General features: G+C 38.9%; 1 protein-coding gene across 5 annotated transcripts in view; it reads right to left on the bottom strand.

The window, feature by feature from the left end:
- Positions 1-303: 303 nt before the first annotated feature.
- Positions 304-14,299, bottom strand: part of AKT3 (AKT serine/threonine kinase 3) — a 160,807-nt gene continuing 146,811 nt past the window's right edge. For all 5 annotated transcript variants that reach the window (XM_061991071.1, XM_061991067.1, XM_061991068.1 and 2 more), the window contains 2 exons: positions 6,764-6,866; positions 304-3,982 (listed from right to left, as the gene is read on the bottom strand). In XM_061991071.1, the coding sequence (XP_061847055.1) occupies positions 3,897-3,982; positions 6,764-6,866 (189 nt within the window). In that variant the 3' untranslated portion in view covers positions 304-3,896. The remainder of the gene's footprint in view (positions 3,983-6,763; positions 6,867-14,299) is intronic.

A 14,299-nucleotide genomic window follows, 5' to 3' on the forward strand; every position in this document is an offset into this window, starting at 1 on the left:
AAGAAATTAAGTAAATTCTTTGTGCATTTCGGGATTGAAACATCTAACCTATATAAAATTACTTTAAAATATGAAGTAAATATTTAACCCAAAACTTGAGAAATCTTCTGTAATCTGCAATATAGCCTTCTCACTTCAATTTTTCTTTCTCTGACACAGAACAACTTAGGAATTTTGTCCTCTAAGATATTTAATAGTAATGTGCAGATATAAAAAAATACGTCCTTTGTGGCAAGCTTGAACATATATATATATATATATTTACAAACCTCCAGAACAAATTAGCATTAAAAAACACAGAAGTAGCAGATTGACATAGTGCTTTATTTAAGCTGTCTGTACGAAGGAAAATAATGTGCATCCCTATCATATATGTGTAAAAATACTAAGGATGTACAGTGTACAAAAACAGTTTCTTGTAGTTATTTCACATCCTTGTGGGTCATATACTTAAGGAAATAAACAGTTTAAGTATGACCAACAGTAATACGGTTTCTTGGGTTCATAGTCGTGTCTGCTTAATATCCTTAACCATATGACTAGATCTTGCATGGATCTAATGAAAGAACTAGCAAGGTCAGGAAATGTCAGAAACTCTAAAGCTACAGGGAGGTAATTCAATTACCAATTCAGAGGTTTTTCTTTAAATAAATACTTTACATTTCATGCTTGCCTGTAATGCACTACCAGGAGCAAGATAAGGAAATTCTACTGTAGACAGTACAAACAGTAGCAGCAAAGTGTGTACATTGAGGTGTAATATATAGACCCTGCAGTTAGTAAGGAAAGACCTTACTTTTGTACTCTAGGAGAAGCACATGGCCCCTGCAAGAACAGTCAGCTTTAAGAAGCCGCAAGTAAAGATGGAAAAGAAAAACATAAACCAATACTGGAATAAATGTTCTTTAAGCAACAGGAATGTGCTGTAAGATGGATTAGTGTGGAAAGCAAAGCTGTGTGCAAAACTGCCAAAACTCAAAACAGAAATGACCTACTTCCTCGGAGATGGCTGCAGTACAAGAGGGCATACTATATGTCATGGAAGTCAGTACAAGCTGGAGTCAAAGCCTGAAATGTACTGTGCTCAAAAAGCTAAACAAGGTGACCAGCCACCACCTCATCCAGATCCAACCACAACTACAAATAGCAAAAGAAGAGCTTAAAAAGTTTCTCTCAGCACCACTTGCCCATTTGTCTTTCATCCATTTCGAACACTGCTCAGAGAGAGAATCCCCTGACCCCAGGCAGCACAAAGCAGCCACCGACTCTCTCTGTAGCATAGACTTTATGAATGATGGAAGGCAGGCAGCACAACACAAAGTGGAGTCTGCAAAGGTTTCCAACTAGTTCACTGACAGATATTTTCTGCAGAGCGCATTCTAAGGAGCTACGTGATGGCGAGCGGCCCCCGGGGCCTGTCTGTGCCCAAGAAATGGCCGCCCGGAGGCACAGCCCCTGCTGCTCACCACCTATAGGTGCCCAGGGGCAAGGAACTTATTGCTATCACAAGCTGAAAACATAGGGGGGAAAAAAACCACAGGCATATGCAACACAGATTTTGAATCACCATAGTTTTAGTCTGTAAGTACAAGGCCTTTGCAGAGAATAATTAATGCCCAGTCTATTAAGTACTCAGCTATTTCAGTCACTCACTAGCTGCCAGTGCAGACACCTCTGCACTACTGGTGCAGAACAGACCTGCAATGCATTTGCCATGCTCCTCTCTGTAGAGAGATGATCTCTACACGTGTTTAGTGTTACAAGGTGACAGAACAAGATCCTACGTAGTCAGAATATGCATCCTGATATATTTCTGACTGATTATCCACCTGTTACTAAAGATAGAACACAAAACATGAAAAATTGTCTAAAGTAGTCTGCATCTGTAGCTGCCTTGCTAAAATGCCCATCCACCCCGTGACCGTCCCAGCACGTGCACTGCCAGCAGCAGGCTTCATGCCAGGGCACTCGCCTGTCCACAGCAAGAGGCTAAGGCATCTGCGTAGCAACATCTCTCCTTTCAGGCTCATCTACTCACTCGCACAACGCAACCAGTAACACTCTGCGGCGTCACAGCCCCAGTGGGAGCTCACGAGGCCCAGCGGCAGAGGTACTGCCAATGATAATCCCATGGAGCCGGGTCCCAGGCGCTGCCGGCCAAGCCATGCACTCACCGCCGCCATGCCACACGGTGGCCCGGCTCCTAGCACCAAAGGGGTTATTATCAAGATTATCATTGCTGAAGATCAAAGCTAAGGTTTATGCACATGTTCTGTCAGATCCAGCTCTTGGGAAATGGAAAGACTTTTCCCTCCCTGTCAGTGGAGGGTTTTCTTGTGATGTTCACTTGGGTACCGCAGTTACACGTAACATGTTGGGTTTTGGAACTCTTTTGGTTGAGGGCAAACCTTAATGGCTGATCCCAGAAATTTACTATTTTAATTATTAAAATAAAGTGCTTTTCTTGTAATCACTGTGGTCTCATTGTTCAAATGCAATTCCTTCATATAGAACAGAAATTTTCTTTTGTGCTGTCAGGCTCTTACATTACATTTATCCTCAATGGAGCACAAGACATAGCTTTTTCCTCTGTTTTTTTTTAACCCTTTGGCACATGAAGCTGGAATTCCTCACCTCCATTGCCAAACAATTAAAAGACAGTATTTCACTCACAAAAATCCAATTCTAAGGAGTATATACAATTTCAGAGCCTTGTTAAAATTTCCACATGGGAGAAAAGTGCATTGTTCCCTTCAGCTTGTACAGTCCTTCCATATATTACAAAATTAATTGCCATAAGCCTGTTCTATCTAAGATGTAGCAGCATTTGCAAACATCACACATACAATCCTTATCTCTAAAAATAAATACTACCGCAGTATAACCAAAGAAGAAAAAAGAAAAGGGAGAATATTCAGAGTTAAACACCTGGAGAGAAAGCTAATTCACAAACTGAATACAAACGAGTCAGGCAAACATCTGTTTACCTTGGTGCACACATTTTTGTGAAAAGCAATACCGTTATGCCTGTCTACATTCTTGAGCCATCAGAGGTGATGAATATCATGATAGAAAAATAAAAGCATGAGAAAAGATGTTGTCTGGTGCAAATTATAAGACCCCTTAAACAACTTCAACTGCTGCTTTTATGCCTTCATTTCTTGCATGTATAATGTTCGATTCTCCGTGATTGCACATGAACCTGGAAGTTCTAAGTGGCAGGCTGGGTGAGCCCAGCCTTTCTGCTTCTTCTGTAGTATCCAATAGTAATTAAAAAATTATATATATATATATATTTATATATATCAACAGTTTAAGTCCTTCTCTCAAACATTTCCCAAACAAATTCCAGTCAGATGTTAATGACAGAGACCTGCTTCAAGTAATGATATGCCTAACACAAACCTTGCATATGTACATCACCACCCCCATGTTTCTTTGTTCTAACCAGCACAAACAGATGCAAGAAAATGTTATAGACTAGTCTTTTTAGACTAACTACAATTTCGATTCATCTTCTGGAAGAAGATAAGCTGGATCAACACAGGTATTTTTTTGTTTAGCCTCCACGGTGAGGAAAAATAGATGACGACTTGTGCACAGAGTGTACAATGCTGAAGTCAAGTCGTCTACCTTCAAAGGAACTGTTAGTAACCTCTTGACATTGCTATTATACTGAGACTGTGGGCAGCAGCAACAGCAGGGGAGCGTACTAGAGAAAAATCTCATACTTCATGCAGAACCAAAATGGGTTTGAGAGAGAAACTTGTTCAATTTGGAATGATCTCTGAAAGTGCCCCTGCTATTTTAAATAGTATCTAGTACTGGTGGTGATGTTCAGGAATCATTTTCAGTGAGAAACCTAAGATGACAGTGAAGCAGCAGAACAAAAAAAGTTATTCTCGTCCACTTGCAGAGTAGGAAAACTGGGGGAAATGCGGCCGCCTCTCATTGTCCATGCAGTCCATACCATCCTCGTCATCTGCATTAAGGGAGAAGTTCAACATGTCATTATACTTGCAACAACATTTTGCTATTCACCTGACAAGCAGTACATCTTTTCAGGGTTCAGTGATGCAGTTAGAGGCTCAAGTTGAAGTAAACTTTCTGCCACATAAGCCTGTGCACAGTACAGTAGAACAGTGCTTGGATATCCTTGCAATAAGCCACCATCCATTGCAGGGCGGGATGGTTGCTTTGTTTTATTATGAGCATCATCTGAGAACTTCAATCATTACTACCCGTTCTAAGCTAATCGAAACGTGCCAGAACACCTAGCTTCTGGTAGCACAGACAGTTTCCATTGTTCCTTAAGCTGAGTTGAGGAAGTTACAATCTTATTGTGGATATATTTAGATACTCCACCATTCTGAAGCGAGCTAAAAGATAAAAACAGCTACAAAATGAACAATTCATGCAGGTTCTATGTGTTTCAATTCTTACCTTTTTTTTTTTTTTTTTAGTAAACTAATTATTTTTACAGTACTTAGTGGGATCAGAGAAAACACAAACTAAGCCAAATTCATAAATATTTTTATTTACATAATTCCTGCAGTGCCAATGGAAAGCAGGCACCAGATGTTGTCTAACCCTGAGAATTTGGATCTACATTCTCACATGGATGTTTATTAACAGTGCTTATCCTTAAAGACTCCTACTGAAACTGTTATTCTAATGATGTATTTATATGCAAACTTTCAGAATTATCTATCTTTTGTATATTCAGGTATTCTATATATAAAAACTAGAGTTAATGCAGATTGGGGCAATTGCTATGAGTAGGCTGCTAGACTTCAACAGTGCCTCTCAGTCCTGTAACTTCAAATACAATGTTCCTTTTACACTGTCAGTTTAAATAAGGCTAATGTCCAGAGCCTGTTTGTTTCATTGTCAGTCTGATGAATGTAGATACAACATGTAGTTTCAATATTCACTTAGCTGATCTGTAAAACTCTGATACCTAAAAAGCTGGCCTAAATGTTAGGAAAATTATTTATATAGCTACAAAAGATCCTTAATTCAGCAGTAACTTTCTGTTACACAGTTACAAACTATCCATCCCTACAACACATTTTAACCCCTTTTTACATAACCACACCAGGCAGATGTGGTAACATATTACAGATAATTAATAAAAAAACCCAACTTTTAAGTCATTTAAGTAATTTTAAGTAATTTACCCAGAAAAGGGAAAACCCCAAGTGGTCTTTGAATGAAAGCAGCTTGCTAAAAATGGCAGCAGTTTTCTACCAGCTCTACCTGGCACAAGAGCAAATGCACCACTGTGCTGCCAGCGCTGCTCCTTACCGCAGCCCCCCCAGGAGAGCTTCCCACCTCAGCAACGCTGCAGCCAACCACTGCACTACTGCTGCTCAGCATCTCCCGGTTTTATGTTCTTAGGATCGAGCTGGGGCTGCTGCCCTTGCTAAGTTTCATGCTGCAGCAGCCAAACCATTACCAGAGGCCAAGAAAGGTACTTGAAGTAGGTAGGTCATTTGTCTGCACTGATACTGATCACCTGCTCTGAATTCAATGAATTTAAAGCTGAAGTCTTGGCAACATACACATGTTTTGTATTGCTTCAGCCTTTGATGGGTAAATAGTCATTCTCATTGCATATATGGACTTCAAGAGATTTATGATATTGAATCAACAGACTCCAAGTTAAGCTGGATTTTAGCAAAATCAAGTTACAAATATAGACAAATTCTTATATAGATGGGAGAAGAAAGGGTTATTTTTTTCACAGTAGGAAAACTTAAAATCACTTAAATGACTATGTTCAAACACTAAAAATACAAAATCTAGAATATACTCCAGATCTTTTTACCACCAGAAAACTACAGCTAAACCTAGGAATCCTAAAACACACAAAAAAATGAGCTAGCTCTATGAAAGGTTTATAAACTTTAACTGCAGCTTTTATCATCTCCCTTTGTCATCCTCCTTCCCCCATCTTTCTATTTAAAAATAAAAAATAAAAATCCCACTTGGAAAGGAAATTTATTCAAGAATTCAGCAGCAAGATTTTAAATGTTCTGGCTCAGTGAAAAAACTCTGTTAAGCCCTAGCTTGGCCAATCAGATCATGATTCTTTTGTGTGTGGCAGAAGATGACAAAAATACAAACTGTGGTGAAATTACATTCATTCCAACAAAGAAATTCTGTGCAAGGCTCAGTGCAGTGGTTACATCTATATTAATAACTTCTTTAAGAGCTCTGCTGAAGCACAGGACTTGATAGGAAATCTGATTTTAAAGTAATTGATATCTGCACAAGAGAAATCCATCTGTCTCTGGCAGCTCTTTTTGGTTGTTTTTTTTTCCCCTTTGGTCTTCAAAGCAATTTAAAATACACCCAACTCACTAAACATAGATAACATACTGGCAGTGTCCACACGCTTAAAGTACTTAAAGTTCCCCAAGTACTTTGCTGAACTGAGACTTTGACTACCAATCAGAAATAGTTTCAATCTCATACTTTCTCTTATTTGAAAAGAACAAAAACCAAAACCAAACCAACAAGAACAATAAAAAAAACACAACAAAAATGCCCTCAAAACCCAACCCAGAGTGATCTAATATTCTAAGCTTTGTGATTATTCCTTCTTTAAAAGAATTCTGACACTGAGAGTTACTCTTACACAATTCCAGATGAAGATTTTTATTAGTAACACTGAGAATAGCTTTTTCTTTCAAACAGAAAAAAAATCCCCATATACAGTGCTTTATTATAAACTGATTATGCATAATTTCTGACTTACATTTTTCAGGCGGCGTTATTGTAATAGTCTGAGCTGTAAATTCCTCATCAAAATACCTGGTGTCTGTCTCAGATGTCACTTGAGGTTTAAAAGGAGGTACAAGCTGAAAAGGACCAAGAAATAAAATGAAATTTCTATCCCTAAAACCAGCCAAATTATGACCAGGAAAACAAATAAATTCTTCTTTTTCCCTACACCCCAGTTCAAATGAGTAGGTCCATGCAGAGGCACCTGAGTTTTTAAGTTCTAGTAAGAGACAGAAGCCATTAGAGTCAATCCCACAAATACTAGTTCAGAATCTAACTAATAAAACAGCTAAATTCCAAGTATCATTCTCACATGACTTGCAGATAAATAGAGCTGCATAAAGATAATTACCTCAAAACTTCAGGCCATTCTAATTAACGCACATAGATGTCAGGCAAAGGCACCTCTTGGTACTTCACCACAACATGCTACAGAAAAAAGGACTATAGAGTATAGCAAGCATGATGCTTTGGGGTTTGTTCAGGGTTAAAGCCTGCATCTAAACTTACCTTTAGGAGAAATTATCTGAATGTAAATTCTATATTTGAAAAAAAGGCCAGTTCTTGCTTAAGTGAGTTGTTGGATCTAATCCTGACTACTGCTTTCACAGTACAGCATGATATTTCCCAACAGCAAACCACTAGTACTTGCCCCCAGCTCACAGGCAGGACTTCCATGCCTCTCTTTTGAACCAGCCCTGCTACCCTACTTTCAGACCAAGCACCTATAGGCCAACAATTTTAACTGGACAGCATATTCAGGATGGAATATCACACTCCATGGTGTCAGTCTAAAACAATACACTATCTATGATATTGCAAATAGGAGTGTGGCATGACACAGCACAATGTTCTGGTTTTAAGCCCTTTGGTGTCTCCTCTTCATATGCAATTTAATACATACCCTGAAGATAATGTATCCATTTACCTTTCTCTATAACAGGTTACATTATGGCTCATTGATATTATCAGAGCTTTTGTGTGGTTTTCATTAGTTTCATGTTATCTCTCTCCTCAACAATAGAACACCAACACCAATTAATTTGTCCATTTACCCCACAGCAAAGAAAGCAGAACTGCTGTTAAACCCTCTCACCAAGTTCAATGCACCAGACACAATTTACCACCATATCTGTGTACGCTGCAGAAACTATTTTTTTTAATGATGAAGTTTTACAATACTAAGAATTTTTGTTATTTCATTATGTTTGATGAACAGACATTTTGGTTTTGTTTTGGTTTTTTTACAGCTTGGAGAGAAGAGTGAATGTTAGAAGCAGTTCTGTATCTCAGTGCTAACTAAAGGAGACTACACAATAAACAGAATGATCCAGATCCCCAAAAAGCTAGCCAGTCCTCTGAGAACTACACTGTTAAGCTGCATAACCAGACAAAGAAAGAAGGCTTTCAACAAGAGACCCTTCAGAGTACACCTCTACCCAGAAAATTATTAATTCCTAATACTTTACAGTTTATCATGAGGCATAAAAGACTAAGATGCGATAAAATGCATAAATGGGGCACTTACAACAGCAAAAAACCTAAATGATGGCATGTGCCAGTGCATATACTCCCATAAAACTTCTCTCCACGTTTTATCACCATTACAAATGAACACACAAACTCCCATTGTTTCCTAATCCAGGTTCAAAACTGTTCTTTTCACATTTTTCCTCCCACATAGGACATATTACACTGACAGCTGGCAACGTGAAAGCCATGTGAGCTGGAGAAAGATACCTTCGCTGTACTTTGCAATATAAGAACCATACCAGAACACTGGGTAGTTCTTTGGACATAGGACCAGATTCTGTTGCCATCCCTCCCAGGATACACCTGCAAGTCCTTCAATACTACCCTTCATTCAACAACTTCACTCGATTCTTCCTGCAACAGTTTCTTTGTCCTTTTGAGCTTATGCTAAGAGCTCTATTTTATCTGATCCAAATCTTCAGTAGCAGTCTAAGCAATTATTGAGCAAAAATAAATCTCTCACATCTACTTAAAATGGTACAGTAAATTTGAGTTAATACTTTTACAAAACTAAATTCAGTTTTGCCTTATGTTTTCCTGAATGGAAACCATAAAACAGCAGAGAGGTATTTGAACTAAAGGTTTAGGGCATTGTAGGATAAATGCTTATGGAGCTAACATATATAAATTTAATATCAAAAGAATATTCCAGGTATTAAATCCAGTTACATGTAAGGTTTAAAAACAAAGTATTCTCTTTTATTGTACAAATTCCTGAAGTTGCATAAAAATGGTTTTTGCATCTCTTCTGGTCATCTCAATCAATCTTGCACTATTAAAACAGATTTCCAAAGCTGTACATCCCCAGTGGAACACCCCCCACTGCCACTTTTCTCATTGTTGTGTCCTAGAGAAAAATATTCAAAAAGAAAAAAATAAGGGAAAAACCAAAACAAACAAAAAACCACCCCAGTTACATAAAGGCAAGTAATATACTCTGCTCAAGGTCAAGTGACCACCACTGTACATCCTTTTAAAAAACACTTCCACAGTTCTCAGCAACTGAAGTAAACATTAGACAAATTCAGTATGAAAAACAATCCATTAGCTAACAGGTTATTATAACAGTTTTACTACTTCCCTGATTGGGATAATTTTTCCAGATCAGAAACAGAAAATGCCATTTCACAAGAATTAAAACTTTTCCTATGAAAAGACAAGTTTAAGATAAATTTTCTTGTTTCTCAAGCCAAGGACAAGAAGTTATGTCTTTCCAGTAGTGCAATACACATCTCCTGTACAACAAACTACTCTTGCTGTGAAGTAAACCAGAGACCTTTCATGCTGCAACTGCTATGTGAAGAGAAAACATTCACTCTGCAAAGTCTCAGACTTTAACAACTGTGATTTAAGTCAAAGTACTTAATGGAAAACAAAAGAAAGGGCAGCGTTAGTTCATAAAAAGTTCATATAGTAACATATGGATCTGCAACAGGAGAGGAAAAAGATAATGCATTATATGACAAGTTTCTTCTCAAAACCTTACTGGCTAATTAGTGGTTTACTCAGGGTTTTTTTCCTTTGCTTATTTTTGTTCACTGAAATGAACATGCCTCAGTATGACTTTATATCACTCCCTTGTTCTCTCCATCTATCTGAAATAGTAATGTTTATGAAAATACTTTGAAAACTTTATCCTAGTAAGAGAGTAACTGATTCTTAAGGAACAATAATTACAAGAAGAATTTTAATCAGACAAAGAAAGTACTATTAAAAAAAAATCCAGCAGTCACTGGGCATAGGAGGAATTGATGCTCCAATGTGATGCTCTGTAGCTAGGCTTAATAGCCTAGTAAGTCAGCTGAACAAACTATCACAAGTTTAGTTGTCTGAGGAAGTGAAATAAGTAAAACACGCAGAACTCCAGGCTGTAGGCAGAAGGGAGGAACCCAAGGTAAATTTATGTCATTCTTATTTTAGGATTCATCTATCTTACAGTAGTCCCTTTCATATCCTGGACATTAAAAGCAGCTTCAGTAACTGCAAAAACAAACCATGCAGCCATGTGGGTCTCCACAAACAGTATACACTGATATTTAAACAAGCTATAGCCCCCAATTATCAGCCATCCCCTACAGTCTATGGAAAAGACAAAATGGTAACTGAGATTAAGACACACAAATAGATCTCAACAGAGAGCAGCGGGAAAGTTTCTTTATTCTTCCTGCACACCTTACCTCCTTTCTTCACAGCACAGCTGTGAAGACAGTCAGAGCTAGGGATCACTCCTTTCGATCTGCTCTACCTCACCTACCTACACCAACCTAACTTTAGTAAGGCCTTTGCACAGTCTTTCACAGCATCCTCCTGGAGAAACTGACTGTCCATGGCTTGGATAGACCTACTCTGAGATGGGTGGAAAACTGGCTGGATGGCTGGGCCCAGAGAGTCATAGTGAATGGAAAGTCCAGTTGGTGGCCAGTCACCAGTGATGTTCCTCAGGGCTCAGTGCTGGGGCCTGTTCTGTTTAACATCTTTATCAATGACCTGGATGAGGCGATTGAGTGCACCCTCAGTAAATTTGCTGATGACATCAAGATGGGTGGATGCGTAGATCTGCTTGAAGGCAGGAAGGCTCTTCAGAGGGACCTGGATAGGCTGGAGCAATGGGCCAAGGCCAGTCATGAGGGGATCATGCTTGGTGCAGAGTGGCTGGAAAGCTGTCTGGCAGAAAAGGACCTGGGGGTGTTAATCAACAGCTGGCTGAACAAGAACCAGCAGTGTGCCCAGATGGCCAAGAAGGCCAACAGCATCCTGGCTTGTATCAGAAATAGTGTGACCAGCAGGGCCAATGAAGTGATTGACCATCTGTACTCAGCACTGGTGAGGCTGCACCTTCAATATTGTATCCTGTTCTGGGCCCCTCACAACAAGGACGCTGAGGTGGGCAACAAAGCTGGTGAAGGCTCTGGAGAACAAATCTTATGAGGAGTAGCTGACAGAGCTGTGGATGTTTAGCCTGGAGAGGAGGCTGAGGAGACACGATCACTCTATAACTTCCTGAAGGGGAGCTGTAGTGATGTGGGGGTCAATCTCTTGTCTCTACTAATGAAAAACAGGATGGGAGGAAATGGGCCCAAGTTGTGTCAAGGGAGGTTTAGATTAGACATTAGGAAGAACTTTTTCGCCGAGAGGTTTATTAAGCATTGGAAAGGGCTGCCCAGGGAAGTGGTGGAGTTGTTATCCCTAGAGATATTCAAAAGATGTATAGATGAGGTGCTGAGAGATATGAGTTAATTTCCTGATGGTTGTGGCAGTGTGAGGTTACTTGATGATCTTAAAGATCTTCTCCAACTGTAACGATTCTATGATTCTAACCATGGCTGAAGTCTTGTGGGCATCCCACTCCAGACTTCTGCCATCAAAGGCACACCTCCCCCTCCTCTCCTCCAAGCAAATTCTTTCTCTGACCTTCATATAATTGTTGGGATACTTGCAAGACACTCTCAGTTCTAATGGAAGAACCTCTAAAAGAGTTCTTGTCAAAAAACGTGGAATTGGCACACAGAGTTTGGACATCCCCTCCAGAAGAAAATTAGAGAAACACAGTAAGAAATCATTCCCTGAGAAACGTTCAGACAAAGCCAAAGCACAGAGTATGGTACCAATGATGCACGCAAATGTCCACAGAGGGACACAGTACTTCAACATCACCTTCAAGAGACTGGGGACAGAACCATTCGAGACAGATTTTTTAAGACATCTCACCAAGATGCCAGGCCATGCTACAGAAACTTGGCAATCATCTTTCTGGAGGGTTGCCACCTTTGTTCATTAGTTGTCAGATTTTATTTAAAAACAGAAAGTAAAATCTCCACAAATGAGCTTTTGTTAACCACAGCTCTGGTCAGTTTGCAAGGGAATCGTGCTGCTTAGTCCCAGCTGTCAAGCTTTAGTATGGGATGATTTTCCTCCTCTGTCTGGGCAAATTCAGGCAGAAAATTCTTGGAACAGATAGGAGACTGCACCTTCAGCACCTGACAATTAACTCTTAGGACCAGAAATACAGATTTTCTGTGTTTATGCATTATAGACACATATACCTAGATATGTATGTATGTGTACAAATAAAGAAATAAAACTCTAAACTCCGTGTCAGCTAAGTGACTGCAAGAGTTGATGTTCAAGGCAAAAATGCAATTTCACACCCATCTGTCAAGCTGAATCTGCCCTGGCCACTTCCAAAGCTTCATATTAGAGATGACAGCAGAAGCATTACCAAATTCTTAGTGTCTTTATTATCTCCAGTGAATGGCACCTCCATTTGGCATCCATTGAGGGCAGAGTGTGAGAAGCACCACTGGTTTTCCACAGTTCAAGACCTGGGAAATCTGTCACTCATCTCTCAGGGGAAGGGAACTTTCAGGTACAATATCTGACCATTACAGTCACAAAGAGATCAACAGACTCTATCCTACACCTTGAGCTTTCTCATGCTTACTGAACAACTGTACAAGTACTTCAGCACGAGAGAAAGTATGTTATGTCATTTGCTCAAAGATAATCTGTTGGGAATCATTTGTCTTGGTGACGTATAGGAAGTGGCTACTTCAGAGTAACTGTGATGCACTCGATCTGCCAAATGATAAATATCAGAACATCAATCTGATCTTTCTTCACCTTTTAATTTAAACGGATTTTTACTTCCAATGATCTCAAAATTAACACTACCATAAGAATCTCATCCTTTGACAGACTGCAGCTGAACAGTTCTCTGAGATAAGGTGTGAAAGGAGTAAAAGGAGCAGCTATGCACCACCCCCACTAAATAATTCATTTAAATAAACAAGAAAATTAGATTATAATCTCAAAACTCCCAAATGGACTGATTTTTGCATATCATAAATACTAAAGAGTGAGTGTTATTGTTACAATTTCAGATTTTATTCACAAGGAATAACTACTTGAATCTTACTTACGGTTCAACTTCAGTCTGGCAATTCCAAGTTGTCCAATTTTTTTAAAATCACTGCTGCATCCCAACATCTATGCCCCTTCTTTATTAATAATTACAATGGATGAGATAAATTCTGCATTTCTCACAGCTTATGAATTTAGGAAATTTATTATAAAAATTACAAAACAGGTATTTCAATAATGCCTCATGTTGTCATCATATGCTGTATTTCTACAGTTTCCACCTATTTTATTACGCAAGTCTGGTCACCAAGATGATCAGGGGACTGGAACATCTCATCTACCTTAAACTCTCCTGGAGAACCAAAACTGCAAATTTTTTACTTTCAAGAATGAAACAGAAGAGACAGATTAGCCAAACGAAAAAGGTGGAAAAAATAAAGTATACCATGAAAAGAGAATGTTGTCATATCACTGAAATACACCTTTGCATTTCATCACAAGTATGCTCTGCTTGACGTGCTTAAAACACGTCACAATTCACAGACTTCTCAACTCAAAAAGGTATTTGTATTTACAAACTGCCTAACTTCCTATGTTCCAAGTAAATAGTCTCTGTTTGCATAAACTGAAATTCATTAACTTACAAAGTATCACACTAAAATGTTTCAAAAGGACACTAGCAAAACTTGTATCAAGACTTTCTAATTCTTTTGGTGCCTGTTAATTTATGTTTCCTCATTTATACCTCCTTTAAGCTCCTGTCAAAGCAAATGCTTGGTGACGCTAAAAGTCATGCAGAGATACTACCAACACAAAACCTTAGTTCAGTCTTTCTACATTAGATCATTGAGAATAGTAGTAAGTCCTTTAAAGTACCAATTTTCCTTTTTTAACAATACTTTTCTGCCCTTCTTCTGGTATTAGCTCAGTTACTACAGGAAACAGGAGCTGATGAAGTTATGCACTCAGTCTGTACATCCTACCCAATGAATTTTGAACAGCTGGCCAAACACACCATGATGGAGAAAAGAATTACTTAATCTAGTTTACTGAATAGAAGAGAGACATCCCTGTCCACTACCACCCTCTCCTCCCAAACTAGAGTATCAAGCCAGGC

This window comes from Colius striatus, chromosome 2, assembly GCF_028858725.1.
Source record: "Colius striatus isolate bColStr4 chromosome 2, bColStr4.1.hap1, whole genome shotgun sequence".
Taxonomy (NCBI): Eukaryota; Metazoa; Chordata; class Aves; order Coliiformes; family Coliidae; genus Colius; species Colius striatus.